Below are 27,475 nucleotides of genomic sequence, written 5' to 3'. Positions count from 1 at the left end.
GGATGGGGGGCAGAGAGGGAATGGGGGGTCAGAGAGGCTCGGGGGGGTCAGAGGGAATTGAGGGATGGGGGGACACAGTGGGATGTGGGGACAGTGAGGGACAGGGGGCAGGGAGGGATGGGGAGACAGAGTAGGATGGGGGGGCAGAGAGGGAATGGAGGCAGAGGGAATTGAGGGATGGGGGAACCACAGAGGGATGGGGGGGAGAAAGGGCCGGGGTGTCAGTAAGGGACAGGGAGGGCAGTGGGGATTGAGGGACAGGGGGGCAGAGTGGGACAGGGGGCAGAAATGGACGGGGGGGCAGTGGGAACTGAGGGATGGGGCAGCAGAGTGGGTCTGGGGGCAAAAAGAGGGATGGGGGCAGAGAGGGAAATGAAGGACAAGGGGGGGGACAGAGTGGGATGGGGACCAGAGTGGTAACTGAGGGACAGGGAAAGCAGAGTAGGGGGGGCAGAGAGGGATGGGGCAGAGAGAACTGAGGGACAGGGTGGCAGAGGGGAACACAGGGCAGAGAGGGCTGGGGGCAGAGAGGGACAGGGGGCAGAGAGGGAATTGCATGAAGGGGACAGAATGGGATGGGGAGGGCAGAGAAGGATGAGGCAGAGAGGGAATTGAGGGACGGGGCAGGCAGAATGGGATAGCAGGTAGAGTGGTAATTGAGGGACAGCGAAAACAGTGGGATGGGGAGGGCAGAGAGGGAATTGAGAGGCGGGGGGGACAGAGTGGGATGGGGACACTGGGAGGGTGCTGCGAGAACTGAGGGACAGTGGCTGTGGGGTGAGCGGGCAGGAAGGGAGGGATGGAGGGGAACTGAAGGACGGGGGGGGGTCATTGCGGGATGGGGGTGCGGTACGAGGACAGAGGGACAGTACGGGGATGAGTTGGAGAGCGTAGGGGTTCAGGGGCAGTGCTTGTGTAGTGGGGTAGTGGGACATTCAGGACCTGGGGACAGCGCGGGAGTTTCCTGAGACAGTGCGGGAATGGCAAGGACAGCAGGGGGGGATTACACAGGCTTGGAGGGGATTTCATCACCCGGAGCATTACTGATTCTGACCACAGTTTGTGTGGTGAGGAGGAGCGTGCACAGCATCCCCACCCGCCCCCAGGGACTGACCAGGGGGATGCAGAGCCCCCCAGCCAGCCCCCAGCAGGGCACCCTGTAACACATCAGCTGTGGGGACAGCAGTGGGGGCTCCCTGCAGCTCCCCACGGGGCAGCAGTCTCTCTATAGGGGCCCATTTCCCTGCTCCCCGTCAGGGATGCTGCTGCCAGTCCCCCAGCAGAGCACCCAGGTATGGCACAGGGGTCTGTGGTGACCCTCCTGGGGGTCTTCTTCCCCCCATGTCCTCCCTAGGGCACATGCTGCAGGGGCAGCTCTTCCTCTGCAGTCCCTCCATCACGGGGCTCCCCAAGTCAGAGTATGTACCCCACAGATATCCTCCTTCAAGTCCAACTGGGAGTTTTATAGGCATTTATTTATTTATTTATTTATTTTGGTGAAGGGTGGGTGTCTAAATACAGCATTCCCAGAATGAGGTAATCCACAGGAAAAAAAAAAAAAAATCCCCGGAACTAAAATGCCCCTCTGCTTGTGTTGATTTCCTTTAAGCTGCTCCTCTGGACTTCCTGAGGTAACAGCAGCGCCTTGGCTGATGTTTCAGCAGCTGGTTTTAGCCATCACCTGAATCATCTTCAAAGCAGAGCAGGCTGATACTGGGCAGACTTGGGTGGACATTGTCTCCTCCCCGAACGCCCTTTCCTCCACAAACCACCTCAGGAGTCTCGTGCTGGTGGGGTGTGAAGGTGGCTGAAGGCTTCCAGCTGCTGGTCTGTGCTCACTGATGTGTCGGACCTCAGCGTGGAGTACTGGATTCACTGCTCCATACGTGCGAGTGCGACTCCAGACACTGAAGGGAATCTGCATGGGGCATCTGGTGAAACCTTGGCCAGCAGCAGCATGCGTGGGAGAGAGAAGTGGGTGGCGTGGAAGCAGCGCAAAGCTCCCTGTGAGACCCCTGAGAGCACCCGAGCCCCCTCTGAGACCCGCAGCGACCCCTGCGAGCTCCTGTGAGACCTCTGAGAGCCCCAGTAAGACCCTGCGAGCCCTAGTAAGACCCTGAGACCCCATGAGATCCCCGTGAGCCCTCTGTGAGACACTTTGAGCCCCCTTTGAGCCCCTGAGACCACTCTATGAGACCCCTATGAGCCCCTTGAGATCCCCTTGAGCCCCCGTGAGACTCCTTGAACCCCCTGAGAGACCTCTTTGAGCCCCCTTTGAGCCCCTCTGCTCCCCCCGTGTGCCCCCTCACGCCGAGCCCCTCGCACCCTCCCTCATGCCCACAAAATGGCGGCACCCCTCAGCCCGCTCCCGGCCCGGCCCCGGGGGCTCAGCACGGCGGCGGCCGCCCCCCGGAGCCCCGCTCCCGCCGCCCCCATCCGCGTCCCCCAGGCTCTGCGGGAACGACCCCGGCCGCCCCAGAACGGCGGCGGTGGCGGCGGTAGGAACCATGGCGCTGCGGAACAGGCGGGCGCGGGGGGCGGTTTCCGTGCCGGGCCGGCGGGAGGCTGGGCCGGGCCGGCCCCGCCGCCATGGCCGGGGGCTCGGCGGAGCTGGAGCTGTTCCGCCGCCGCTGGCGGGAGGAGCTGGCGGGGGGCGGCAAGCGGCGGCGCAGGGAAACGGCCGAGCCCGCCAGGGGGGAGCCGAGGGAACCGGGGGAACCGGGGGAACCGGGCTACCTGGTGCTGGCCCGCGGCCTGCTGGATGGAGGCGAAGCCCCGGCCCGCCGCAGCAGCCCTCCGCCCGCCCGCCCCGCTGAGGAGGCCGCGGGGGACGGAGGCGGGGATGGCGACGACCTGCTGGGGCAGCTCATCCGCGACCTGGTAGGACGGGGAGAGCCGCGGCCCGGCCGGGGCTGAGGGGAGGCGGCGGGGGGGGGAGGTCCAGGAGGGATCCCCGAGGGCCCTCTCGGCTGTGGGGTCGGCCCATGAAGGGTTGGGGTCTTGCTCTCAGCCCTCCCGGGTCTGCCTTCCAGCCTTTGAGGCGGTATCGGGGCGTTTTTTCGTTTAAAATAAGGTTGTATTGTGCTTTTTTTTTTGCTTAATCAAGTTGTCTGATGCGCGTTTTATAATTAAGGCTGTCCTGCCCTGTGACGCTGCAGCATAGTAGGAAAACAAGGGTGGATTCTTTATGTCGAGGAGTTAATTGGGGAATAGTCTTAAACACAGTTCTGAACCGGTTAAAAGTTACTTTGGTAAATCCTCTAAATGCAATAGAGATTTTATTTACAGCGTAGAAAAACTAGGGGGGGAACCCATTTTCTTGCTTCTCACTAACCTAACTGTGACTAATTACTCTTTGCTTAAAAAAATTAAAAGGAACAGATTAAATTTCTGTCTGCAAGGCACAAATTAATCCATTTAAAGAATTAGCGCTCCATTAGTACACAGGAGCCCAAATCCCTCTCAGAGGGGATGGCAGTATTTGAGCTTTGGATTCATTCCAGTAGACTTGGAGTCAGGTTGATGCTGATTTAACGTTACCGCTCGGTGAGCACTGCACTAAGAACGGGCTGTGGGGGTTTTTGGGGTGTAGGAAGGGAAGACCTGGATGCCTCCCTAGCATTGAGATTGCTTTAGGATGGAGTTAGTGTGAGCTTGTGCTTTGTCTCAAGCCTGTGCTTACAGTTTGACTATAAGCACTCCTACAAGTCAGTTTTAAAATCTGTATAGCTGCTTTTTTCTTTCCTTTTTTTTTTTTTTTTTTTTTTTTTTTTTTATTTTTCCAAAAGAGAGCTGTCAGTCTTGAGTGCTGCGCCTATACCGGCCTGTCTGTAGGCAGCCTGGATCCAGTGATATCTTTTGGTACGTGCAGCCAGAGCAGGTTCTGCTGGTTGGACGCGAGTCAAGTCCCATTTGGAAGCAGTACATTCATAGTGGTGCTGTGCCTGGGTTCATAAGCCTAGAGCTAATAAGCCTTGCCGAATGGCTCATCTTATTTGTTTGGGCAGCACGTTGCTCCAAAACGGTTGTGTGGTTCCTGGACCTGGGCTGGTTCGCATCTGGCCAGCTCGGGGTCTGCCTGCATGTGGCCATGGAAATGCACTCCTAGAGCTCCTATATTTATTTAATACTGCTTTGTGTCCCCTTTGGAAATAGGTCCAGTTTAAACCACGTGAAAACAGTGTTTGTGGAGACAGCAGGGAGTGGAGCCGGTGGTCCTCAATCGGAGGGCATTGAGAAGGAAGGGAGAGGAGAAGGGGACAATTGTGCAGGAGGCTGATGTGCGAGCAGGGACAGGAGCAGGAGTTTGGCAGCAGGTCTGTCTTCAAGTAACTACAGAACAAGTGCAAGGTTCTAGTGTTTATTATAGACAGCGGGTGTCTCGCTAAAAAGGCCTAATGGGAACTTTGCCCATCTTTGTGCCATCTACACACTTGTCTCTAGTGTGGAAAAAGCTTTGCATTAACATCGTTCACTTTATTATACAAGAATTTTCCTGTGTAACTGTACTCTAAATAGACCCATTATTGCCAACTTATTGGTTCTGCAAAGAACCTAAGTTTAAATGAGCAAGGAGCTCTTGTAGAGGATACCTACTTAAAAAAACAAAAACAAAAAAGGTATCAGGGCTAGAAAAGCACTAAAAGGCAGAACGCGGTCCTGATTTGGAGCCTGCCTGACTTTCTGGTAGCAGACAGTGGAGGGTGATGGAGGACAATTGGGAGTTCTGACACACCTGAGAGGGAGGACATAGACACCAGGAAAAAAAACACAGGAGCATACAACTTCAGAGCGACTTACTGAAATGGTTACAATAGGCTGATTTTGCTGTCTGTGTATTAAATAGTATAGAAAAATTAGAGTCTCCAGACAGAAATGCAGGAAAGGACAAATCTTGATGCAGCAATCGCAAGAAGATTTAATAATGAGGTAGTTAAGGAAAAAAAGCCCCTCTAGGGCATGTGTGTTGTGTTTAGTTATTTAAGTAAGCAATGAATTCTTTGGTTTAGAAGTGTTTTTGTGATAATTAGCTAAAGCAGCAGCTCTCTCAATACATTTCCTATTAAAAATGAAATTGATCTTCCTGACAAAGGACAGAAACAGACAGTAATGTCATCTCCATTCAGTTTTTACATCAAAATGGTAGTTTGTTTTCCATCATCTGTTTCTGGTCTTTTTGACTCCGAAACCTCAGAGAAATAGCTTTATTGTAACTTGTCTTGCCTTTCTGTGCCATCTGACAACAGACAAACCTTGCAGTCCTCTTCAATTTGCTTTTTAGTTCCAGTTAGCAATATGACTCCCATTTACCTAATGCAATTCAGGGAGAACAGGGAGTAGCTCGAATATCTTCATGCCAGCATGATCTGTCTGATGCTGCACCATTACGGGATGGAGATGGAGAATTCTGCCTTTTTTATGGACCTGTGATGGCTCCGAGGATACAATGTCCTTTCTTAATACCATGGTAACTTTTAGTGTTATCTAGTTGTGCAATAAAGCCTAACATATTTTATTTTTTTCCTTTTCAGAATGAAATAAATGAGGTTCCTTTCTTTGATGTCCAGCTGCCTTATGAACTGGCATTGAAGATCTTTCAGTACCTGGGCAAGGCTGAATTGGGAAGGTGTGCTCAGGTAAGCACTGCTGGCAGTTTGCTTCCCTTATTCCACACACAATGGGCAGACGTTCAAGCAACAGTCAGGCACTTTGATGCAAGGAAGGTGTGCATTAGCCGTGGTGGCTCAGCTGATTGCACTCTTGGAAATGCTTCCAAAACTGCATATTGAGAAGCAGTCATAACTGAGCTAGGTTTATGGCCTCTAGCTGAGTATAGCTAACCAAAACATTTGTGACTTGCACATAAGCGAAACCTTAACATTTAAAAGAAATGCTTGCAAAGATCTTCTGATTCAAGCAAATGTAGTCAGAAGCAAGCGAATATCTTGCTGTAATATTTAGAGCTTAGCACTTTACAGTGAGAAGGGAAGGGCAACAAAGCTGCTTCCCCCACGTTTTAGTGTGAGGCTTGAGCCATGGAAAGCTGACAGGTATTGTAGAGAAAAGTGGAGCAGCAACTCTTTGTCTTTAGGTAATTTCATGTGAGGCTAATTCCTGATCCCTCCGTTCGTTGTCTTATGTTATTCTCTGGCAATATTTTACGATAATGCTTTCACCAGTCTGTTCTCAGATGTAGTTCTTATGTCATTGTAAACTCCTTCTCTCTTCACGTGGCCTTACTACCATACACACACGTGCACGTGTTTATACTTAGGTCTGCTCAGCCCATGTTACTGAGCCTCTGCCTTCTTTCTCCACACACTGAATGATGAACCTCCTCTCTGAACGAGTCTCCAAAGCAAACTTAACCAGCACGGGCTGATTACCCTGTGAAATAGAGTAGAATGTTGTGGATATGCGTTGCCAACTTCTCCCATGATCGCTGTTTAGTGTTTCCGGCTGGTGTTTATTGAACTGTGATGTACAAAACACATACTGCAACTTCTCAAAATCCAGTCAGAATGGTTCTTTGTGTTATACTCGAAGTATCCCCAGGACTGTTTGTAAGATAAATGTTACTGTGTAAAAACTCAGAAGTGACAGGAAATTCTGTAGTGGATGGTAAACTAGACACAAATATTAACCAAGTTGCACACACATTGAAATTAAAATGGGATTTTACCCTTCAGTATGAGTAAGTCGTGGTTTTAAATAGTTACAGGTCTTTATTCCTTTAGTCTTTGACTCGCTACTGCCTTTTAGGATTGCAGACTGGTAGAAGAGAAATACTCTTGCCAGGCTTCTGTTGCAGAGGAGAAAAAATCTCTAGAACTATTTTTGGTGCTGTCTAGAAGAAAAAAAAAAAAAAAAAGCTTTCAGATATGCTTGAGTTTCTTCCATTTGACAGAGAGAGGTACAACCTGTAAAGGCCACATTCCACAAAAAGGGGCAGGATTGCATTTTTGGAGTGGATTACTCTAAGATTATTCTCTCTCTTTTTCTTTCTCTCAGGCACGATCAGATTACCTTATGGATAGTAAAAGATGGGCTGCTGAGGGGCTGCTCCTTTTTTCTGCACTTGAGCTGTGTTTGATTTTTCTCTCTCACGTTTGTTTTTAACTTGAACCTGCTCTCATAAGATGTGTTTAACACATAAGAAATTTTCCACGCTTCTCATTTGCCTTCTAAGGCTGAGTCAGTTGGACCTAAGTGGCAGCTGACAGGTAGCTGAGCACATGCCCAGTGTTTTACAAGGTTTTCCGAATGAGATGAATATCCAATGCTTTTAGTGTGGAGCTGGCTTCTTTCTGTGTGTTTAAATAAAAAGCAAAGCAATAAAAATAAATACCATTTTCATTTTTCTCTTGGTGATTTTGTTCTTGAAGTGGGGGAGGAAGCCCTCTTCTGTTAAATGGAAAGCCCTGCTGCTTTACGGTGTTATCGTAGAAAGGGTTTTTTTTATTAAAGTGCCTTGGGATTTTAGTGAAATTGGGCCAGTTAGTGGAATTGGCATCGTGAACTATGTGAGTGCCTTTGGAGACAACCTGTTTGCTTAGTTCTTTATGCCAAATTGGTAACCAACTAACAGTAAAGTAGCCCGACTGCGGAGTGTCTTTGAGATTTAATAACACCACAGACTGCTCTGGAGAACTTTAATTTCACCCTGATATTTCCCCCTCCCTCTCTTCCCCGCAGCTTTTCCTTGATTTTTGGAATTAGTACCATAAAACACAAGCTATCCGTATGGCATTTGAAATACTAACACTGTGTGCAGCCCGTAAAGTAATGGTGTCGCCGGTTCCTGAGCTCTGGTGGGTTCGCAGGAGCTGTGTGATATTCGGTAGGACCCAGCAGACCAGTCCCAGCAGGTATCCCCTATATACAGTCGGAGGAAAAAGGTGTCTGGGACTTTGTGTCTCAGCAGAGTGGTACCACTTCTCTTCCCCAGCTTTGTGTTGCCCCTACAGACTATTAAGAGCACCTTTTGACTTCCCTTCTGACCACTGGAGGAAGGATCCGTGCTGTGAGCTGCTGTTCTGTGACTTCTGCGATGAGGATTTGAGAACAGCCTCTCCTTCCTCATGGTCATGATGTAGAGGAAAAAGGAAAACAATCACTGGGGTCACTACAAGCATGACACATCGAAACACACTAGAACCTCTTGTGGTATCTGGGGCTGATGCTGCAGGCATCTGGGATTGAATTCGCTCATGGCCTTAGGATGTGACCTTCAAACTGCCAGCTTTGTGGCGAGGTGCCGTGTTCCATCTGGGAAGTTCTGTGTGTTCTTACAGCTGTGTTACTGCTTTCTAGTAAATACCAAAAGCCGCATAAATGATGTGTGGTGCTGTGAAATACTTCTGGAGAGCATGTATTGAATTATAGCAGTGCTAGGGCAGAGGTGTGAGCATTTCCATCTCGAGATGATTTAGAAACATTTCCCAACACAACTGTGTGTGTATCTAGGCCCAGGGAGACTCATTCTAGGAATTTAAGAATGAATTGCGTAAATCAAGAATTACAGATGCTTGCTGTTAAAGCTTCTGGAATTGTTAAACTGGTAGTGTTTAGACATTTGAAAAATAACATCTCAGTTATTTTATGAACGTTTTTTTTTATCATGGTTGTGTATGGGTAAAAATAATCACCCATCCTCATAGTTAGGAGAGAGAGAGCAGAGAAACGGGTGGATAAGGGTTTCCTGATTCAGGGGCTCAGAATGAGACTTAAAATAACATTATGGCTGTGAATTGAAAAGATGAGCAGCTTCCACCTGGTAAATGTGCATCTGAATGGCTTTGGCTTACATACTATTTGGCGCCAAGTGTTGTAGTGAATTGAAGGTCCAGATATTTCTAATTGAGGCCCCTGGATTCAGCAAATGAACCTTGAATATATCTTTGTGTGACCAGGGAAGAAAACAAACCTAACGAAACAAAGACAGTTATCAGATGGGGAAGGATGAATAAACCTTCATTAGGACTTCAGCCAGTTGATTAAGACAGGATTAGAAGAATTTAGGATTTGATGGAAGAGGTGGGTTCATTTTAGTTTCTTTGTTTTGCTTGTTTTTGCAAGGAAAAAAAAAATGCATCCCCCAAACACAAAAGCACATAGCAAAACCTATGTCAGCAAAAGCCTTTGAAGTCCTTCTGAGTGTTATTGCTTGCTGAACCAGGGATATAAAATTGTTCCTGTGTAGAGCCCAGGGGAAACCAAAGTTTCTTTACTGAGAACGGTTGAGAACTGTAGTAAAACTATAATAGGAAAGCTAACGACAAAATTTAATTGGAGACTCTAAATCTATAAACAACCCTGTAAGATGTTGTCATTGATCATTGTTGGAGTTTGTGCGTAGTGTAGATTTGGAAATAATTATGCTCGTAGTTTAATAAGAGCTTTGCGTGCCTCAGCTCCTCTCCAACAAGCAGGATGTATGGGTGCATATAAATAAAGCTGTAATACTCTGGCTTTCAGTGCCTCACCTGAAACTCGAAGTCAAGCAGATATAATAAAGCTGACTTCAAGCCAATGGCTGGTTTTAATGCAGCAGCTCACAGTGGTGCTGTAAAGTGAAATGCTTGAGACACTTTTATTAGAGATTTCTTGCAGCTGAGGCTCGCTCAGTGGGGCTTTTACAAAGGATTGTCATGCCAGTTTTGGTGCATTAAGAAAAGGCTGTGTTAGGGACCCTTTGGAAATTCATGCTTGTAAAGCAGCAGGATTCGATGTAATTTGATTTTAAAAAAATCATAATAGGATAGGATCTCTATTCCCCTTGAATGTTTATTCCTGAAAGTTGAATAGGCAGTCTAAATTTTATGTAGTCGTCCTCCCCTCTTCTTTTTTTTTAATGTCTTTATAAAACGCTTTTAAGACCTTGAAACCAGAAAGGTTTGTACAAACACCGTCTGTTTTGGCATACTCCAAAGGTCCATGTTGTTTTTGCTTTGCTTTTTTTTTTTTTTTTTTTTATTTCATTTAAAGCAAGTGGGCATAGTTGGGCTTTGTTCATTTCTGTTTGTGCATTAGCCTCCTCCCTGTCAGCAGAAATGTGCCCCTGTTTTGAGGGCAGAGAGAGGTGCCTTTACTGTTCACCAAGCTTGGCCAGGGTGCTCAACTCCTGCACAACAGCTGCTTTTTTGTGTGTCAGCAAAAAGCTCATTTTTTTTTCCTTTGAGTAATACTACATGGATTTATATTGCTTTACAATCAAATCATGAGCAAATTCCCCATTAAACTGCAGCAGTTTTCTTTTTTTTCCCTTTTGAACTCCGGGAGAGTGTCCCTATAGTGGCAGGAACATTAAGCACTGAAGTCCCTGCTTTTTTGCTGCAGAATGCCGTACAGTGCTAGAGAGTACTTGGTGCTGTTTTGGCCATTTTGGTCATTTGTAAGGCAGCTGTTACTGCCCTGTCCAGGTTGTTCTCTTTGGTGATGGGAAAGGGTGACTTCTGGTGACTAACTAGAATGTTAGCTCTGCTGGACTTGGATATTCCTCTTCAAGAGCTGCTCTCCTGTGCGGATAGAAAATAACAGAATATCCAAGGTGGAAGGGACCCACAGGATCACTGAGTCCAACTCCCGGCTCCACATGGACCACCCAAAAAACAAACCACATGTTTCAGAGCATTGTACAAACGCTCTTTGAAATCCAGCGGGCTCAGTGCCATGACCATGTCCCTGGGGAGCCTGTCCCAGTGCCCGACCACCCTCTTGGTGAAGAACCTTCTCCTGATACCCAGCCCAAACTGCCCCTGTGGCAGCTCCAAGCTGTGCTAAAAACATCTGTATGATGCTCAGTCTTCCCCCCGGTTTTCTCATGTATCAAACCGTTTACTTAACTCCTGGAAGAAATGGGTCATGAGATGTGATGCAGTTCTTGATTCCTAATGAGACATTGTTTTTTGACAGCAGAAATGTTACACGTGCCTCCTTACAAGAAGACCAACACAGAGAGCACAGTGTAAATAAAACAGGTAGAAGCTTCTTAAAGTTTCCAGGGAGAGATCTGTTTGTATACGGTGGTTTTGCACTCCTGTGACTCAAGGAGACCTGTAACAGGGTCACATTAATGGGACCGAGCGGTCTTCTGGACCTCAACCTCTCTGCAAGCCACGCTGCACTCTTGGCTACTCCAGTGGCTTGTGCTCTGTGGCCTTACTGCACATCTATACCAGCTAAAAGGATCTTACGCTTTCAGTGGTCCTCATGGTATAAATGATTTTGTGAAGCTCTGCTTTGTAGCTAAAAGCTGTGTTTTTATGAAGTCTGATGCAATGCATGCATGCAGATAACAAAATATAAAAGGAATTAATCTCAAAAAATACAGAACGATTGATGGTTTATTTTTCACTCGACTGTGCTGTGTTTTACCGGTGTATAAACGTGGAATGAATGGCAAGGAAACGTGAGGAGGTGGTCCTGTGAGTTTCCTATGAACAGGAGACCTAGATTTTTAGGTGCAATCCTGGGAGTGAGACACAGCAGCTTACAAGTAAGCATCCAAAAAGTGATGTCAGACTGAGAAGGTTTTTTTAATCTTCCGGAAACAGCGTGTGATTGGTTGCTGCTCTCACTGGTAGCAGCTTTCATTGGTTAAACCTGTTGTTTTTTTTAGATTAAGAATTACAAATGCTACCTAAATTGCCTATTACCTCTTGAATCTTTAAATCTAAGCCTGCAATTAATTATGAAGCTGCACCCTCTGAAATGAACAGCAACTTGAGGCTACTTGAAAACCTGAATAATTCATTCCTCTTTATGCATGCTGTAATACAAGAGGTGCACACCTCGCAAAAAGGGGCTTTCTCTCTCTCCTAGCCCCAGCCAGCACCTAGGTCCAACAGCACCCCACCTAGGGCTGCCATGAAATAGTGCTCACAATGGACAACTTTGGGTAGCCCTCATCCTTTGGCAGCCCTTTCCCAACCCCACTTACAAAGGAGTCTGCACTTTGTCTCTCTCTAAATCCTAACCATGACCCTGCTTAACCAATCTGCTGGGCAGGGGTGTTGGACCAGGTGATCTCCAGAGGTCCTTTCCAACCTCAGCCATGCTGTGAAATCACTGTTACCACCTAATCAGGCATTGTCAGTAGGATAGTGGTGTGATCTGCAAGGTTTCTCTTAGCTACAAATACGAAAATAAATTCATATTTTTTCTTGAAGCTTACAATCCTGCCTTAACCTTTTTTTTTTTGCTTCTTTTGCCTTACAGATTTTGTGTGACACTTATATTTCAGGTTAGGATTGTGGCCACCGAACACGGGTGTGGAGTTTCAGTGGATCAGAAACCAAGTGTTTTGACTCAGTTCTTCTCAAAAGAACAAACAGAAATGTTAGCTTGTTTTATGTAAAATTGAACTTCTACTAATAATTTAACATATAATAATCCTATATACATATATATAAGATATATGTATGTGATTTCTAGGTCAGCAGAACATGGAAAGTACTTGCAGAAGATGAGGTGTTGTGGTACCGGTTGTGCCAACAGGAGGGATACCTACTAGATACAAGCATCTCTGATCATTCCTGCTGGAAGCTCGCCCTTAAGGACTGTCGTGCCAAGGAGCGCACTTTGAGAACCAACTGGAAGGTAAAAAGGGAAAGATTGGTTTAATGGGATCCAGATGCTGTAGAAAAGTGGGAACCTCGTTCAAACAAGTGGCGGGGAAAAGCTGGTCTTTAGTATTGCAGCTTCTTTTTGCTAGTTAAAAGGGAAAAGCTGCTGGGGGATTTATGAGACTTTGCCCCTGCTGTAATTTTTTTTTCCTCCTCAGTGACTGATTACTTCTGGGGAATGAGTTTTTCTCTTTGCCATGCTATTCCCTTGACTTTGGTGAAAGAGCGATGGTTTTACTTCAGCCATCCCTTGGTAATGATGATCAGCCCTTAAGATGAAGGCTCCTTCTCAGTTCATTACATATCTTAGCAGAAAGCAAGCTTCATGTCTTTGTGGTGGTTACATTCCTCTGCTTAACGATAATGAATGATAACGGAGAATGATAGCTTCTTTCTCCTTCGTTTTCTGTCTGTAAAAAATTCCAGGAGGCCAGCGTAAAATAGATCAGTCTCTCTCAGCTGCACTGCAGCTTGTCAGGAGCAATAGAGAAGCTCGGAGTTTGCTGTGAGGAAGCAAATGAACTTGGTAGATGAATGCATCGCAATACCAACACCATGTCTCATCTTTCTGTGCAGAACCGCATTGGTGCTGTGAGTCAGCTGCAGTATGAGCTGGGGAAAGTTCTCTGTGATGTACATTCTTCTGATGGAGTTGTTATTGCGGGGTGAGTATGTTATTGTGTATTGCTCATTTGTCCTTCACTGTTTGAAGTCTCACACTGCTTTTTAACAAATTCAAAAGAAGCATCCGTTCGAAGCCACAAGGGTGAATTTTGACTGCAGTTCCCCTGTGGGTGAGAAACTTTGACCCTAAGGTAAGTGATAATTATGGATATCTACAAATCACTTCAGCAGTGCAAGTTTTTATTGTAATGCTAGCTTACAGTAGTCCCTGTAAAGACTGTAGTACTTTCCAATGAACTCTCCAATTTCCAATGAACAATATCTACTGCTTTACTGCAGAAACACACAGAATGAAGTAGATACGTATTGAAAAATAGTTTATTTTTTTCCATTAAAATCTTCTCATCACAAAGATAGGTGTGTCGTGTGGCAAGATAAATTTAGGCCTATCACTGTTCTACCCTATTTTTAAAAGACAATTAGGAAGAAAAACACGGAGAAACTCAACTTCCTCTTCTCGTAATATTAGCCTTTGTCAGGACTGTGATTTAGTATTACTTATTCACTTGACTTGCACTTTTAAAATACTATCTTAAGAACCTACCAAACTCTTGCCAGAGGTTGCAATGACTTGCCTCAGTAGAGGTAAGGTTTTACTGTATTGTGCTTAAATTTTACAGGTTCTTTAATAGTTAGTCTTCCAGAGTAAGTCACACTAGTAAATAGAAATGATATCATCTTGGGGCAGAGGACAATGTCCTCTAACATACCAGAGTCCCGTATTTTATAGCCCTCCAAGTTAATGGTTTGCTTACACATTGTGGTATGAGAAAACTGCCTATAAAGTACTGTAAAATTGACTTGTCAGTTAAAGGAAAGGTGGCTTGGAATATAGTGTGTGTAGGTAACTCCCATATACACTGAAATGCTTTTGCACGCTGTTGGGCAATGGAAGCTGAAATGTGAACTAGGAGACAGCAGGAGTGAAAGGGGAATTTCAAGCTTTTAGTGTGATTACTGTTTACTAGGTGCTCTCCCACTTGTTTTACGTCTCCCTTTGGAGGTCTCACTTTCTGTTTTTTGCTGTCCTACCATCTCATTGACTATTGCTGCTTTTTCTCAGCTTTCCATGCAACGTTTTTGCTGCTGCGATCGGTTGCGTTAAAATGGTGAAAATGCTTCTGCCAAAGCCTCGTGTAACGTGTGACCTCTGGAGGGGCAGTGCCACACAGTGGTTAACCTAAACAGTGGCCGTGGGAAGAAGCTTGAAGAATTTGTGCAGCTGGATTACGACAGGTCTTGCATTGGCTCCTGCCTGACGCAGAGGTTTCCTTGGGCCATGGAGGCTCCTGTAGGACACTGCGGGTCCCAGGCTGCTGTGGGCTGCAGCTGGGATCCAGATCTGCAGATTGCAGCCTGCCTTCTTTTGTGCCCTTCATCCTGGGCACTGCATTTCCTGGCCTTGGCTAGGGGTCCATGCTACTGTGTCTGTTCCACTGTCTCTAATGAAACCTCCTGTACTTTTCTGGGAGCCAGAAACCCCAGTTGTCTCCACGTTGCTGCCAAAATCTCCAGCTCTTCTTTTTCTTCATTTTCTCCATTGTGTTTATATCCAAACATGTGGTACATAGAAGGTAGGCAGAATAATTTCTAAAGGATTAATAAACAAAGGAGGTTTGTTCTGTATGTTAAACTCATTAGTCCATTTTCTAGCTTGGTATATTACAGAAGCCAGGCTTATGCGTGGTTTCGGGTGATCTTTTTGTATTGATTCCCAGTTCTTCCAGTGCTCTTAATTCTTTTGGTGAGTTCACCTGAGCTGGCACAGTGAAAGGAGATGTGCTCTTGAGGAATTGAGGTTCACAAAAATAAGTGAGCAGGTGAGAGACAACTGAGGGAAAAGCTGCACGTGCACCTCCATTGGGAAAAGTGATGTTGGGGTTTTCATTTAAATTACTTTTCAATAATTTCCCTTCTGTGAGAAAATGAATTTTAAGAATGAAGTGTCCTTTTATGGAGCTGTGAGCGTACATTTGATAAAACAACATGAGGAAATCAAATTCAGCTGTTTGACTTTACCTGTTCAGTAAATTAAATGTTTAGGATAGTAGAACACAAAAATTATATTACTTCCTTTACTGTTTACCTCTTGCCACTCCCTCTGCTCTGATAGCTTGAGATCTCTGCAGGCATCTTGCAAATTGCTGCGAGCCAAAAGCAGTTCTTTATCTTGATCCAAAGAAGGTGAATTTGTTGTTTTGCCAATGATGATCAAAGTCTACAAGACGATAGCACACTGCTCTCCTCCCAGTAATATCTCAAAAACTATTCAACTAATTTAGGAACATACAACAATAAAAATATGACTACTGGTACTGTTACAAAAGCTGGATGTGTCTGCTGCCTCAGGTGTCTTCAGCATCATACACAGGTCATTGTTTCCTGACTGTTTCTTCTTTTCTCGTCTTTTGATTTTCACTACCTGAGAGAATGAAGACTTCAGGACTAAAATTTCTCCCTCTCTAAAAAATAAAACACCTTTTTTTCTTTTTTTTTTTTGGCAGGTCTCTGGCAGGGCATACAGATCTTTTCAAATTTGTTGTTTGTTGCATTATTTTTGTATAAATGTTTTTATTCCATTTGTAGTAGTGCAGATCAAAGAAGACAGACTTATAGTTAAAACGTCCAAGTATATTAGTTGACCGTACAGGGAATTACTTTGTCCATTATGTACATTTGGTAAGTATTTAGGTAGATTGAAGGTTTTTTTTGTTTAAATCCAAACATAACCCACCCCTTTCTCTCCCAACTTATAGTACTGTACTTAATGGCATTGTGCTTTCAAATATGTCATAAAAGTGTAATGAATCTAGTGATCAATAGTTAGCTGCTGCATTCTTTCAGTACTGAAGAAGTAATTTAATAGCTGAGGTTAATTTTCTCAGTATAAATATCAATTATCTGTTACATTTAATGATTATATCTCTAGTTTCACAAACACTTATGTGCTTAGCTTTACATGTGAATAATCATAGGTTACAGCGAGGCTTGCTGTGTGCATACAGCTAAACAGCCTGTGACTTTGCAAGGCTGGAGAAGTTGGTGATGATCTTTAAGCTAATTTTGTGTGTTGAATTTTCAGTGTTTTTTTTTTTTTTTGTATGCAGTGGCTTGTGGCATCATTTATCTCTATTTTTTTTTTTCTTCTTCTATATTCAGGTTGCTGCACTGGAGACAAATAGGGCCACTCAGTTTTGAGCAGGTTTTTGATGCCTGACTTCGGGGAGCAGCTGCAGCGCTCTGGCTCAGCTCGGTCGGGCCAGCCAGGCATTACGTTCTGCCTTTATGGCTGGAAACTGTGGCAGTGTGTAGCAGCTGCTCCCTGGTTTCAGGAGGTTCAGCTCAGGATCTTGGGAGATCAGAGAACGGTTATAAAAATAAAATAAATAGAAAGGAGGGGAGAATAAGGTTCCCCAGCAGAAATGTTTTGTATTTTGGATCTTGGAGCAAGCCTGGGAAAAATGATGTTTCATTTGAACCTGTGCTCTGATAGACCTCGGCTTGCATGCTTCATTATACTGCTTCAGACTCTGCTGGAAAGTGGCATGATGCAGCTTTATTTTAGTTGCTGTAGAGGTTTTGTTTTGTTTTAATCTTTCCGAAAAGGAATTTGTACAGGTTGTGGACAGAGTGATTTATAACAGTGGCTGTGATTGTAATCTACAGAGGCATAGCTTGCCTGAGCTGGTCCAGGAGTGGATCTCTTTATTAATTTCTTGTAAAGAGGCAAAGATGAGCTACACAGGGTTGGCTCTTCCTTAGAGAAATGTCCCTATTTTCTTGCACTCTCCTGTACTTTCTCCGTGCTGCTGCCAAAGCTCAAGCCAGAAGATGGCAGAATATCAAGGATTGATTAAGTGCAACCTGAGCTGCGAGTCGAAGGTGGCTGCTAGCAGCTCTTCTTTCTCAGAGCGCCTCACATTTACTGGCTGACATCAGATAATTCAATCTGGCCTGCATGCAGAGCATCTTGTGTTTATCATTAAAATTTTATCCCAGCGGTTACGATGCTTGTTTTCTGGGTCAGACCTTGAATCCCTTTTCATTTGAGACAGCGGTGTTTGTGGTTACCTCACTCCCAATCAATGTTATATTTGCCAGCCTTTCTACAGTTACATGTCTCGAAGGATTTTCTTTAAAGAGATGTTGTCCTCCCCCCTCTCTCTATTCAATTCAAATGTAGTTTCTTCTTTAAGTCAGAGTTTACTTAAAGCAATTATGTCTGCTTACTTGGCTCTTATAAATTACTACTGATGCTTATGTTTGCTCTACCTGATACCGCTGTGTGTTTGGTTTCAATATAGAATGCCTGGATTCGCTCACTTTCTGTTAATAAAACCTTAAACAAATCTGGATTCTTTAAGCAGGAGCATATTTGGATGGTAAAATCAGTACTTTTTTTTCTTGATGGTGTTGACAGACATGCTGACAGGCATATGTAGTCAGAGGTCGGGTCCTCCTTGAGATACAGATCTCAGTGTGAACCTGGGGCTTGCTGGTGGTGTCACAGTGCTGCACAGTGGATCTCGTGGTGTAACAGGTCAGTAGTGTGTTGTGAGGCTCCCTGGCTCTGTGTGGGTGTCCTTGCACTGCATGGTAAACTTGTCGTGTTGGTGGCTGTCACCTCACCTCGCATTGCACTGCGTACAACCACACCACGTGTGCATCAGTCCCAAGACTGATGTTTTGTTGAGCATTGTGTTGGCTATTTTTATGCTTGCAGAGAGGGCACTTGGGCTTTGCTGGTGCTGTTTGTAGCTCTGAAAGCTTTTCAAGTGAAAGTAACAGAAGAGATCCATAGTAAGATCACTGTTCGAAAGGCCTGGAATATAAAGGTATCTGATGCTTTTTCTTTTGTCCTTTTTTTTTTTTTTTTGAAGAACATGTGGTACATAGTTAAGAGCTTGCATAAATGGAGATTTAAGTGGCACATGCCTGTGCTGCGCCACAGAGACGTATTAGCAGATGCATGGAACCTCAGCACCCCTTACAGATAGGCTGGGAGTCAGCCCTGGGTTCTTCTCTTTACATTTTAACCTCAGGGGTTTTCCTCCTTCCCCCTGTAAGTGCTGCCTCCTTTCATAGATACCTTTTTGAGGTAAGGGCCAGTGAGATCCATCTGCTCCAAGTGCCCTCCATAAATCTGCAGGTTAACACTTCTTCTTTCAGGGTGGAGCTACCTGGCACAGATGGTGTTTCTCCTTTATTTGGGCAGTGTTGATTAATAAAGGCAATGAGAAGCAACAGAGGAACTCTCTAAATATCCTGTGTGATTAGGGGAATCGTCTGTTCTAGAGGTAATGATACCTTTTGACTCTGCCATACTGAGAAGCTAAGTGCACCGAGATAACTAATAAAGTTATCTTCATTCTGGAGTCTTCTGGGAGTTAGAGTTTAAACACTGCAGTGTCTTTGAACAGTTTGGGCCTTGCAGTTAACTCACTATAAGCAACATACAGACTTAAAGCAGTTGCTAGTATATGGCGGATTTCTTTGTTCTCCAAGATCACCTTCCACACTGCTTTCCTCTTGCTCAAAGGTGACCTGCAAATGACTTTTTAACAAATGGGCTTGCCACCCTTTTTAGCTTCATAATGATGTGTGAAACTAGCCCGAAAGGCTTGAAAACGCTTTCCTGCACTTTTAAAAACTTCATGTCAACTCTCATCTAATTTGTTTTTTTTGCTATAGGGCTTGTGGGCTATTCTCTAGGTATTTATTATTAGCTCTTGCATCTTAATTCTGTATGCAGACCTGAGGAAACCAAAATATTAATTAGTAATGAAAATGAATAAAAGTTAACAAACCAAAGTCTTAAATAGCCTGAACAAACCCCTTCCTTATTTAATTGCTTAAATTTCACTTGCATAGTGTTGCGACTTGGAGAGGTTTCTCCCTCGCCTCCCGGTGGCTGAGAGCCTGGATGTAAAACAAAGCAGGAAGGAAGGATGCAAAACCACTTGCCTTCTTCCTTCAACCTCCCCCAAACCCTTTGTGCTCTCTTCACTCATTCTTGACATTGTTAAGAAGTAATAAGTGTCAGACCCGTTTTTTTCACGCGAGTCACCTTTAGGAGGTTGAAAACGGGATGACATCACGAGTTCAGAGGGGTAGGATGACAAACTCCAGGAGTTAGGTAAGGTTGTGTTAAGTGACAAGCACATTGGCTTCTCTGTCATCTGGTGAAAAAAGAGCCTTTCAGGTGAAACCAATAGCAGGAGCTTGATACTGACTCTTTGTGACAGTTCCTTTTCCAGCCTGGCCCACCATTAAGCTATTGGTTTACTTACAGGTTTGATTGGATGCAGAAGAACGCGTTGCCGCAGTGGGATTTGCTGTGTGTGAAGTGATGCCTGCTGTTCTGAAGTCACAGCAGTTATTTCTGAGCTTGTAAAACCCAGCTTTCTGTCGAGGCTGGACCAGCCCATCCTTCTTCTTTTGCGAATTTCTCGGACAGGTCATTTTTACAGTTTTCATGATCTACCAGCCTCTGTTGCTATCAGTGCCTTAAAGTTCAGGTGATGCTTTTCCTTTCTGCTGTTGCAGTGTGTTGCAGTTTGCATCCCTTCTGACACATAAACAGATCAATTTACATCATCCTCAAATGGTCTTTTCTGTCCCGGGTCTGAAACCGGAGCCACTGTGTTATTTGTTCCATTATACGGTTGTCCTTTTATCAAATAATATGGCTGATGTACCAGATCCTTCCCAAATCACATTGTAATTCCTCCGGAGTTCTCTTGAAAAAAAATTGTTTTCCCTCCCATGGCAGCAGCCATAGGCAGTACACACTGTGCTGTTTCCTTGGTCAGAGCAGCTGTTTTCGTTAATGTTACCTTGCTCTTAATGATGGGAAATTCTTGGCCTTAAAAAAGAAATGACTAGAGACAGTTTGGCTTTCTCTAACTTCTTTAAGTGTTCATTAAAATGTTTTGCCTGCCATATAACCCTTTGGCTTGTTTCTGTTCCCTTGGTATGGCATTTGCATGTGCTTAAAATTAATAAGAAAGTAAGGCACACAGAAGAACTTGGTGAAATGTTAATTTTGTTACAGATAACAGAAGAATTTAATGCTCTCTCCAGCAGCTTAACCCACTTTCTAGGGCTATGATTTCCTAAATAAGGCCATGAGAATGAAGGTATAAGCTCTTTTCCAGCTTAGTTTCTGTAAGTGTTCAGGAACTGATCGCAGGGATGCTCAGAATGTAATTTCCTACGTGTTAAGCCTTAAACTGTTTCCAAACCAGTTTTGGTACAAGTTCAGTTGCTTTTTTCATTGCTGCTCTCATTCAGCTAGCAACCCAAAGTAATGTTTGGATGGAATCACGGACATCACGTTGTTCTACCAGTGTTACAGTGGTTTCAAGTGCTGGTTTTGTTTACCTCCATCTGTTTTTTCTTTTATTTTGTGTTACAACTTTCCACCACTCTGTGTAATAGCAGGAAAAAAAAAATCACTTTTCTATCCCACTTGTATTTCATTTTTTGTCATCGTGTTACATGTATATTCCTTTCTGCCATACAAAGTAGCTCTCTTTACTCCATCATTGCATTCTGTAACTGCTACTAGACTTTTCTCCTGAATCTCTCTTAAGAAATCCCTTAGCCAAGCTATCTGCTGGTTTTACATGTAGTGGCAAAATCAGTATCTCTAAATAACTGTAAATGAGAGCACAGGAAGGCTGGGGAGCTGCTACAGCTTTCATCCAGCCTTATTTGTGAGGTGTCTCCGACTCTTGTAAGTAAGCTGTGTATCGTTCTCCCTCACTTCAGGGACAAGCTGTGGGTCTTAATGTTGAGTATAAAGAAGGCAGCAGAATCTGCTTAATAATTTCAGCATCGTGTGTTGCAACAGAGGTATTTTGCAACTTGCAACGTGCTTGATGAAGAGGTTTTTGAAATTGAACGTTACGAGTTACCTCTTTCTTGAGCCTTATAGAAAAATGAAGCTTTAGGAGCAGATTGAACCAACTAACAAAGGTGATTGGACTCGGATTTGCATAGCTAATTGAACTCTATTCTTAAGTCTACTGAGGGGGTCATTGTGTAGGTACCTTAATTAACCACATGAAGGACTGGTTAGGTGCTTTTGGTGGAAGAAGGATGAAAGGTCTGAGATCCTTGTTGCAGCAAGACAGTGCAAAATACTCATTATTTTACTTGCTTATCAACAGGCATCCGTTTAAACAGAGCTATAGCTGGAGATTGTTACTTGAGCGAAATTCCTACTGACTTCAATAAAATGCATTGACATTGTAAGGACTTCATAATAAGATCTTTTGAGTATTAACAGATGGTCACTGACTGCCTGAAACAAAGTTGTTGGATTTTTTTGTTTTGTTTTGTTGATCACCGCAGGTATCTGGAAACTGAACAGACTTTGCCTTCTGGAAATCAAACCTGACTGTGAAACAAAGGCTTTTCTTTCTCCTCCTTTTTTATTTTCTTGCTATGATTTCTTTAGAGAAAAATATGAAAAATATAAACCAATTTGTGAAGTGTCTTACGAAAGTCTTTGGCGTTCGGACCAACTTAGTGCAGTAAGACTTGCCCTGGAGTGGTGTGCTTGAGGCAGCCTCCGAAACGGACTTACACCAACATCCCTTTTCAACAGAAAGCCAGCGATGGTCTGGTTGACCTGCTTGTTTGAAGTGAAATTCTGCAGTGCCAGCAGTAAGTGGGCCATGAAGGAAAGCGGTTTGTCTTTGCTGCTGCCATGGACTGAATGAGTAGAGTCTCTACTGTTTTGAAAATGTTCCTGTTAACAGTTTTTCTTTTGTGTATTTGTCAGTTTATATATTAGTTGCAGTTGTACTTTGCACAAACACTAATTAGACAGCCATCAACACTCAGGGCCAAAGGCTTACTAACAATGCAACTGTGATAGCAGTGTCTTAATTGGTTGAGTATAATTGTCATTAGGCAACGATAAAGACATCTGGGGCTCTGGAGAGAGATCAGCCTCCCCCTCCTCCTCTTCCCCAAATTTGTTCTGGCTATTGCTATCTAACACAGTTGAGCTTTTTCAGATGAGATTCTGTGTTTTGACCAGTTTCCTGATGTTTTTCTCCTTATGAAATCGTCTGCCTCTTCAGCACCACTTCATTAGAGCAGTGCCCAGCCTCCATCTCTGCTTCCTCCCACATGTGCTCCGCACTTCACCACCTGCTTCCCAGCCATCGTGGGACAGCAGCAGCTTTTAACCCCCATCTCCTTCTCCTTCGGTCTTCTGCTTTCACTCATGTGAGAGGACATGAGGAAATTGTTCATCTCATTATGACATGACTGTCAGTAAAAAGATGCTGAAATGCTTTTGATTAGTGAGCAGATATTTTTATTGCAGTACGTTTGTAGATAACGTATTAATTTAATTTTTATCAATTTCTCTATACCATATGCATTCCACCTCTTGTTCTGTTTCAGCAGCTTCATTTTACTCCTTTGTAAAGCTTAAGTTGAATTTGCAGACTCTCTTACAGATGTATGTACATATCTGTCTAGAATTACAGTACTGACTTGTCAGGGTGAAGAAGTATAGTTAGAAAAATATAGCTCGTCTTTCTCCAGCTGCTGCTACTCACTTGGATACATGGAGATGTTTAAAAGAACAAGAGCAAAGTGAAATGTAGGTGCATCAAAAAAGCAGAGTTACTTGGGTGGGCAGTGTCTGTCAAACACTAAGAGAGGTGGCTGCATCTGGTGAATACGGAGAGAAGCATGCAGCCCCAGAGCTGAAAGCCAGGTCCTGGAGAAAGTCGGAAGGCATCGGGGCAGAGGGTATCTGGAGAGGGAAAAACTTGGGGCTGTAAGCATTAGTCTTGTGTTGCTCCCTGTTGTGCTCAGGAAAGCAAGGCTTGGAACAACCTTTCTCAATGAAGTAGATCAGGTATGGTCTCTAACAGTTTTATTTTTGTTTCAACTTGAGAACACTGATTTTTAGTTTATTTTGTTGTTGTTGGTGGTGGTTTGTGGTTTTGTTTGTTTTGTTTTTGCAGCTGGCTTGTATTAGATACAGTATGTATGTGCCACTGGAATAATCATTTCAATATACCCAGCGTGGTAGGCTGTGGGGGAAAGCAGCAGCTGAATGCTGTTGGTTATTTCAAACAATAGAATGTATTTGTTGTTGTATTAAAAATATTTTGTTCTGTCTCCAGCAGAAAGCTCTGTGGGCTTTTCATATCCGTTGTGGTAGAAGAATCAGTAACCGAATGAGTTTGGAGCACTCTGCCTGTTCAGTGGCAGCAGACTTCAATCTGGGCTTCTTTCATTCAGTAGCTGGTAGCCCAAGCAAAATTTTCATGGGGAAATGTAAAGGAGAAAAAAAGTTGTGGTAGGAAATAAATAGAAATACTGAAATTATCTAGGAATAGGTTCTGTGCAGTGCAGCGTGTTCTTCAGCCATCTATATTGATATGGCAGATTTGTCAATTATCTGCAATAAAGCAGCCTTTTTATTTTTTTACAGCAAGGCATTGCTTTAATAGTTTAAAAGCCTTTTGTTGCGGTTACAAATTGAAAGTGTGTTGCTCTTTACAGCAGCATTAAAAGCAGGGATTTGAACCATTAAATTTTTTAGGTCGGAATTGGACTCATCTGTGTTTGAAATTCTTCCAGTTCAGTTCTGGTATGGGCCCACCATGTGTTGGGAACCGGCGGCGACGGCCAGCGGGGTGTGCTGTCAGCTGAGGAGGTGCTTTATGTCTCCCATTTCCCCATTCTGATTCAGTGCCCAAACCCAAACCTCCGTTTAGGTTCCAGTGTGGTCTTGGAACACCTCTCTGTCGGTGAGGTTTGCCACACGGGACCGAGGTGGTGCCATGCTGTACTGGGAAGGAGGTGAGTGGTGGTGCTGAGCGAAACGGGGCAGGAGGGATGCTGGAGGGATGGGGGCAGAGATACCTTACTGCCCTCCTCCCTTCTCTTCCTGACAAACCTAAGGCATTTGTCTTGGCTTGCAGTGCACTGGTGGGATGTCTGGACCAAAAAGCATGAAGATAGAGTTTGTAGGCGCAGTGTGGTTCTCCTGGCACATAAAATGCTCCATTCTGATGGTACTCGTTAGGTCAGGTTGATGGTTAAACCTGGTGATCTTGAAAATCTTTTCTAACATAGGGGATTCCGTGGTTCTCTCTCCTGACAGAACGGGAATAAGCATTATGGCTGGGATCTTCTTTTGTGATATGCTGTAGTATCTGCCCCAAACCCACCAGGGCATACCTGAGGTACACCTTGGAAGCTCTTGTATTCAGCAGATCCTTGCTGAGAGTGGGAGAGCAGCACAGCTTCATGGTATAGAAGTGAAAGCTCTTCAGCACAGACCTGTCATTGTTTTTGAGGGAATAAGGAATAGGAGTGCAACCACAACAGATATGTGCGATTACCTGTTCCAGATGCAGTTTTTGTTGTGCTTCATCTCCAAAGTTTAAAACCTATCTGAAATAAGAGCTGTTCCATACTGCAAATTGGTGATATTTCCTGTGGACTGGTCTGGACAGCTTGTCCAGTCCAGCTTGAAACATCTTGGTTTGCTTTGGAGAAGCTTCTTTCTTGTGGTATTCTTTTCAAATAGTGCTGCTGGAAATTGGAAACAAAAGCAAGATTTATAGGGAGACCTGGGCTTTATCTGTAAAAGGAGGAGTATGGAGAAGTGCCATCCCTCCCAATCCTCTCATTTTCTTCTATTTTATGGTGTAAAGCACTGTAAAAAGGAAAGCAGGTCACAAGGACGGGTCTCTTCTCTTCCAAGTTCAGTGCAGTGAATTAACCTGCGTCTCTTTTCGCTTAACAGTTTCTACCACCTCCTCTGGCACTTTAATCAGATGCATAAAATGGAGCATTTCCACCCAGAGATGTTGGAAATAATCTGCTCCAGAGTGCCTGCAGCCCAGGTGTATGGTACTCCCTGAAGAGCTGGGTAACCTGTCCTTAGGTCCAGCATCTTCTGAACCTTTATTAAGCACCTCCCTTTGCTATCTTTGTAAACAGCTCCTTTCTTACTTTCATCATAAATACGGGACAGGCACGCTTCTGCCCTGTAGACCTTTGAGTTTAAGAAGAAACACTCTTGAAATATTCTTCTCTTAAAAGGCAAGATACAGCAACAAAGCTGACAGAGTGGGAACCACTCTTCATTTCTAACAGAATCCACGTCTCAGGTATGGTAGAAAAAGACATCTGAGAGTGTTTGACTGTTAATTGTCACAGTAGTGTCAGAACTTGTCTTCTAATAACTACTGAGCTGTTCCAAATTGACCATATTTTTTGACCAGTCGTAGAGGGAGCTTCTCCTCTACTTTGCCTGCAGGACACAGGAGTGATTTTTTTCCATTAATGGATGTTGTAACACAGCAACACAAAAACTGTTCGGTGTCACACAGCCTTCACTCCATTAAATATATTCAGTATTATCTGAGAAGCTTATTTCTGGTTTTCGATTTTCTCATTAGCAAAGGGTAGTTTGTCTGATGTTAAACTTTTTTTTTTTCTGATACTTTGGTAGGGGAGTCTTCTGTGAAGAAAGAAGCATTGCTTTAATTCTAAAGACAACACTTGATGCTAGGAATAAATTAATTAGTCTTCAGAGATGTAGGCAAGTGATCTGTTGATGAGGCACTGAGGAGCTTAGTTCTATAGAGAGCAGTAGGTTGGATGGGTGTATGCATGTGAATGCTTGTATGTATGTACATAAATACTCTGATTAAACAGCCTTTCTTTGGCACAACCACAATCGTACATTTTTAAAGACTAAAAGGAAACAGATTGAAGTTTTGCCATGATGTAATTTAGACTCGTTACTGATTAACTTTTTTTTCCTGAAGCCCTGCTCTCGTTGCATTTTATCTGTAAAGCTAACATCGATAGTTGGTAAACTGTGGTAGCTCAGTGGAGTCGTTCTTGTGGCTCCAATTTACCTGTCTTAGTAGGCTCGGTGCTGCATTCAGTAAATGGGAATAAAATGAACAAAGTTGATAGGGTTGTAAACACGAGGTGAATCAGTCTAGGAGCTGTGAATGGCGTTGGGTTTCCAGACGCTTCTTGTTCCTTCCTCTCTTCTCTTGCGGCTACCTCTTTTCAGATGTTTTTGGAATCAATAATAGCTTTCCTTTCCAGATACACATCAGGGGAAGTGAGGTTGTGGGACACGCGCACCTGGGACTACACAGCCCCCATCCTGGAACCAATGCACGGTCCTGGTGATGCTGGACCTCAGCCACATGTCTCCTTTGTGAGGATAAACAGCTCTCTGGCTGTAGCAGCTTACGAGGACGGTAAGTAACCACAACTCTCCTCCCTATTTAGGGGAGGAAAAAAAAAAAGCTTTACAAAAATGAAGCAGCTGTGCTCAGCTTTTTGTGTCTGTAATCCTGTATATACACACACACGCACACACTTGCTTTTATGTGAGAAAGTTGGCCAATAACCCTAAATGCATTAGGAGGCATTGGAACATAGCACCCATTAAAACTGATGTTTAATTCCTACTGGAACTGCTACACAAAGCTTGAGTGCCAGGCTGTAGTCCAGCCAAAGTATCTTAAGCAAATAACTTGTTTGGCTATAAAAATATTAAATATTCTTCCACCAGCATTCTCCTCTGTCCAAAACTCCCTCAGGGTAGTGTGGGGCTTTGTTATGGGAATAGTGGTAAACTTGCATGTCTGATTAGTCTGTGTCGTCTTATGTTCCCTGTGCAGTTTATGGATGCACATTTTCTTAACTAAAATACTGGTTTGCATTGTTGGATTATTCTGTACTTTGATATAGAGACATAAAACTGTGACCTAATATTTAATGAAACTAATAAAATCCTGGTTATAGGCATTGTTTTAAATATCCTTAGTTGTTCGTATAAAGGGTAACAAGATCCATAAGCCAACTGCACATCTACTGGACTTGGGGAAAGCAAATAAAAAAGTCAGGGTCGAACAGTGCTTGAAAACTGGAATCCCGGGTTGAGTTGCCCAGGCAGAACTCAGCTCTTAGCATCTTTGTTTAGGTTGTGTGATTTGACACTTAAGCCTTTTCTTAAGAGCGAATAAAGACACTGTTTTTTTTGGTTTGTTTTTTTTGTTTTGTGTGTGTGTGTTTTTGTTTTGTTTTTTAAGTTAGAGAGCATTGCACACATACTACGATCTTGGCATTTTTGCATGTGGAAGCAAAAC

At 44.1% G+C, this 27,475-nt stretch overlaps 1 protein-coding gene across 1 annotated transcript in view; it reads left to right on the top strand.

Annotated features, from left to right (window-relative positions):
* Positions 1-2,549: 2,549 nt before the first annotated feature.
* The window catches only part of FBXW8 (F-box and WD repeat domain containing 8), a 51,638-nt gene continuing 26,712 nt past the window's right edge, over positions 2,550-27,475 (top strand). Inside the window, exons 1-5 of the mRNA XM_035340460.1 lie at positions 2,550-2,880; positions 5,532-5,636; positions 12,436-12,600; positions 13,203-13,291; positions 26,424-26,581. Coding sequence (XP_035196351.1) covers positions 2,590-2,880; positions 5,532-5,636; positions 12,436-12,600; positions 13,203-13,291; positions 26,424-26,581 — 808 coding nt within the window. The 5' untranslated portion in view covers positions 2,550-2,589. The remainder of the gene's footprint in view (positions 2,881-5,531; positions 5,637-12,435; positions 12,601-13,202; positions 13,292-26,423; positions 26,582-27,475) is intronic.

Source organism: Oxyura jamaicensis, chromosome 15, assembly GCF_011077185.1.
Source record: "Oxyura jamaicensis isolate SHBP4307 breed ruddy duck chromosome 15, BPBGC_Ojam_1.0, whole genome shotgun sequence".
Classification (NCBI taxonomy): domain Eukaryota; kingdom Metazoa; phylum Chordata; class Aves; order Anseriformes; family Anatidae; genus Oxyura; species Oxyura jamaicensis.
The sequence above is the reverse complement of the archived record's forward strand: the minus strand, read 5'-3'. Positions and strand labels throughout refer to the sequence as shown.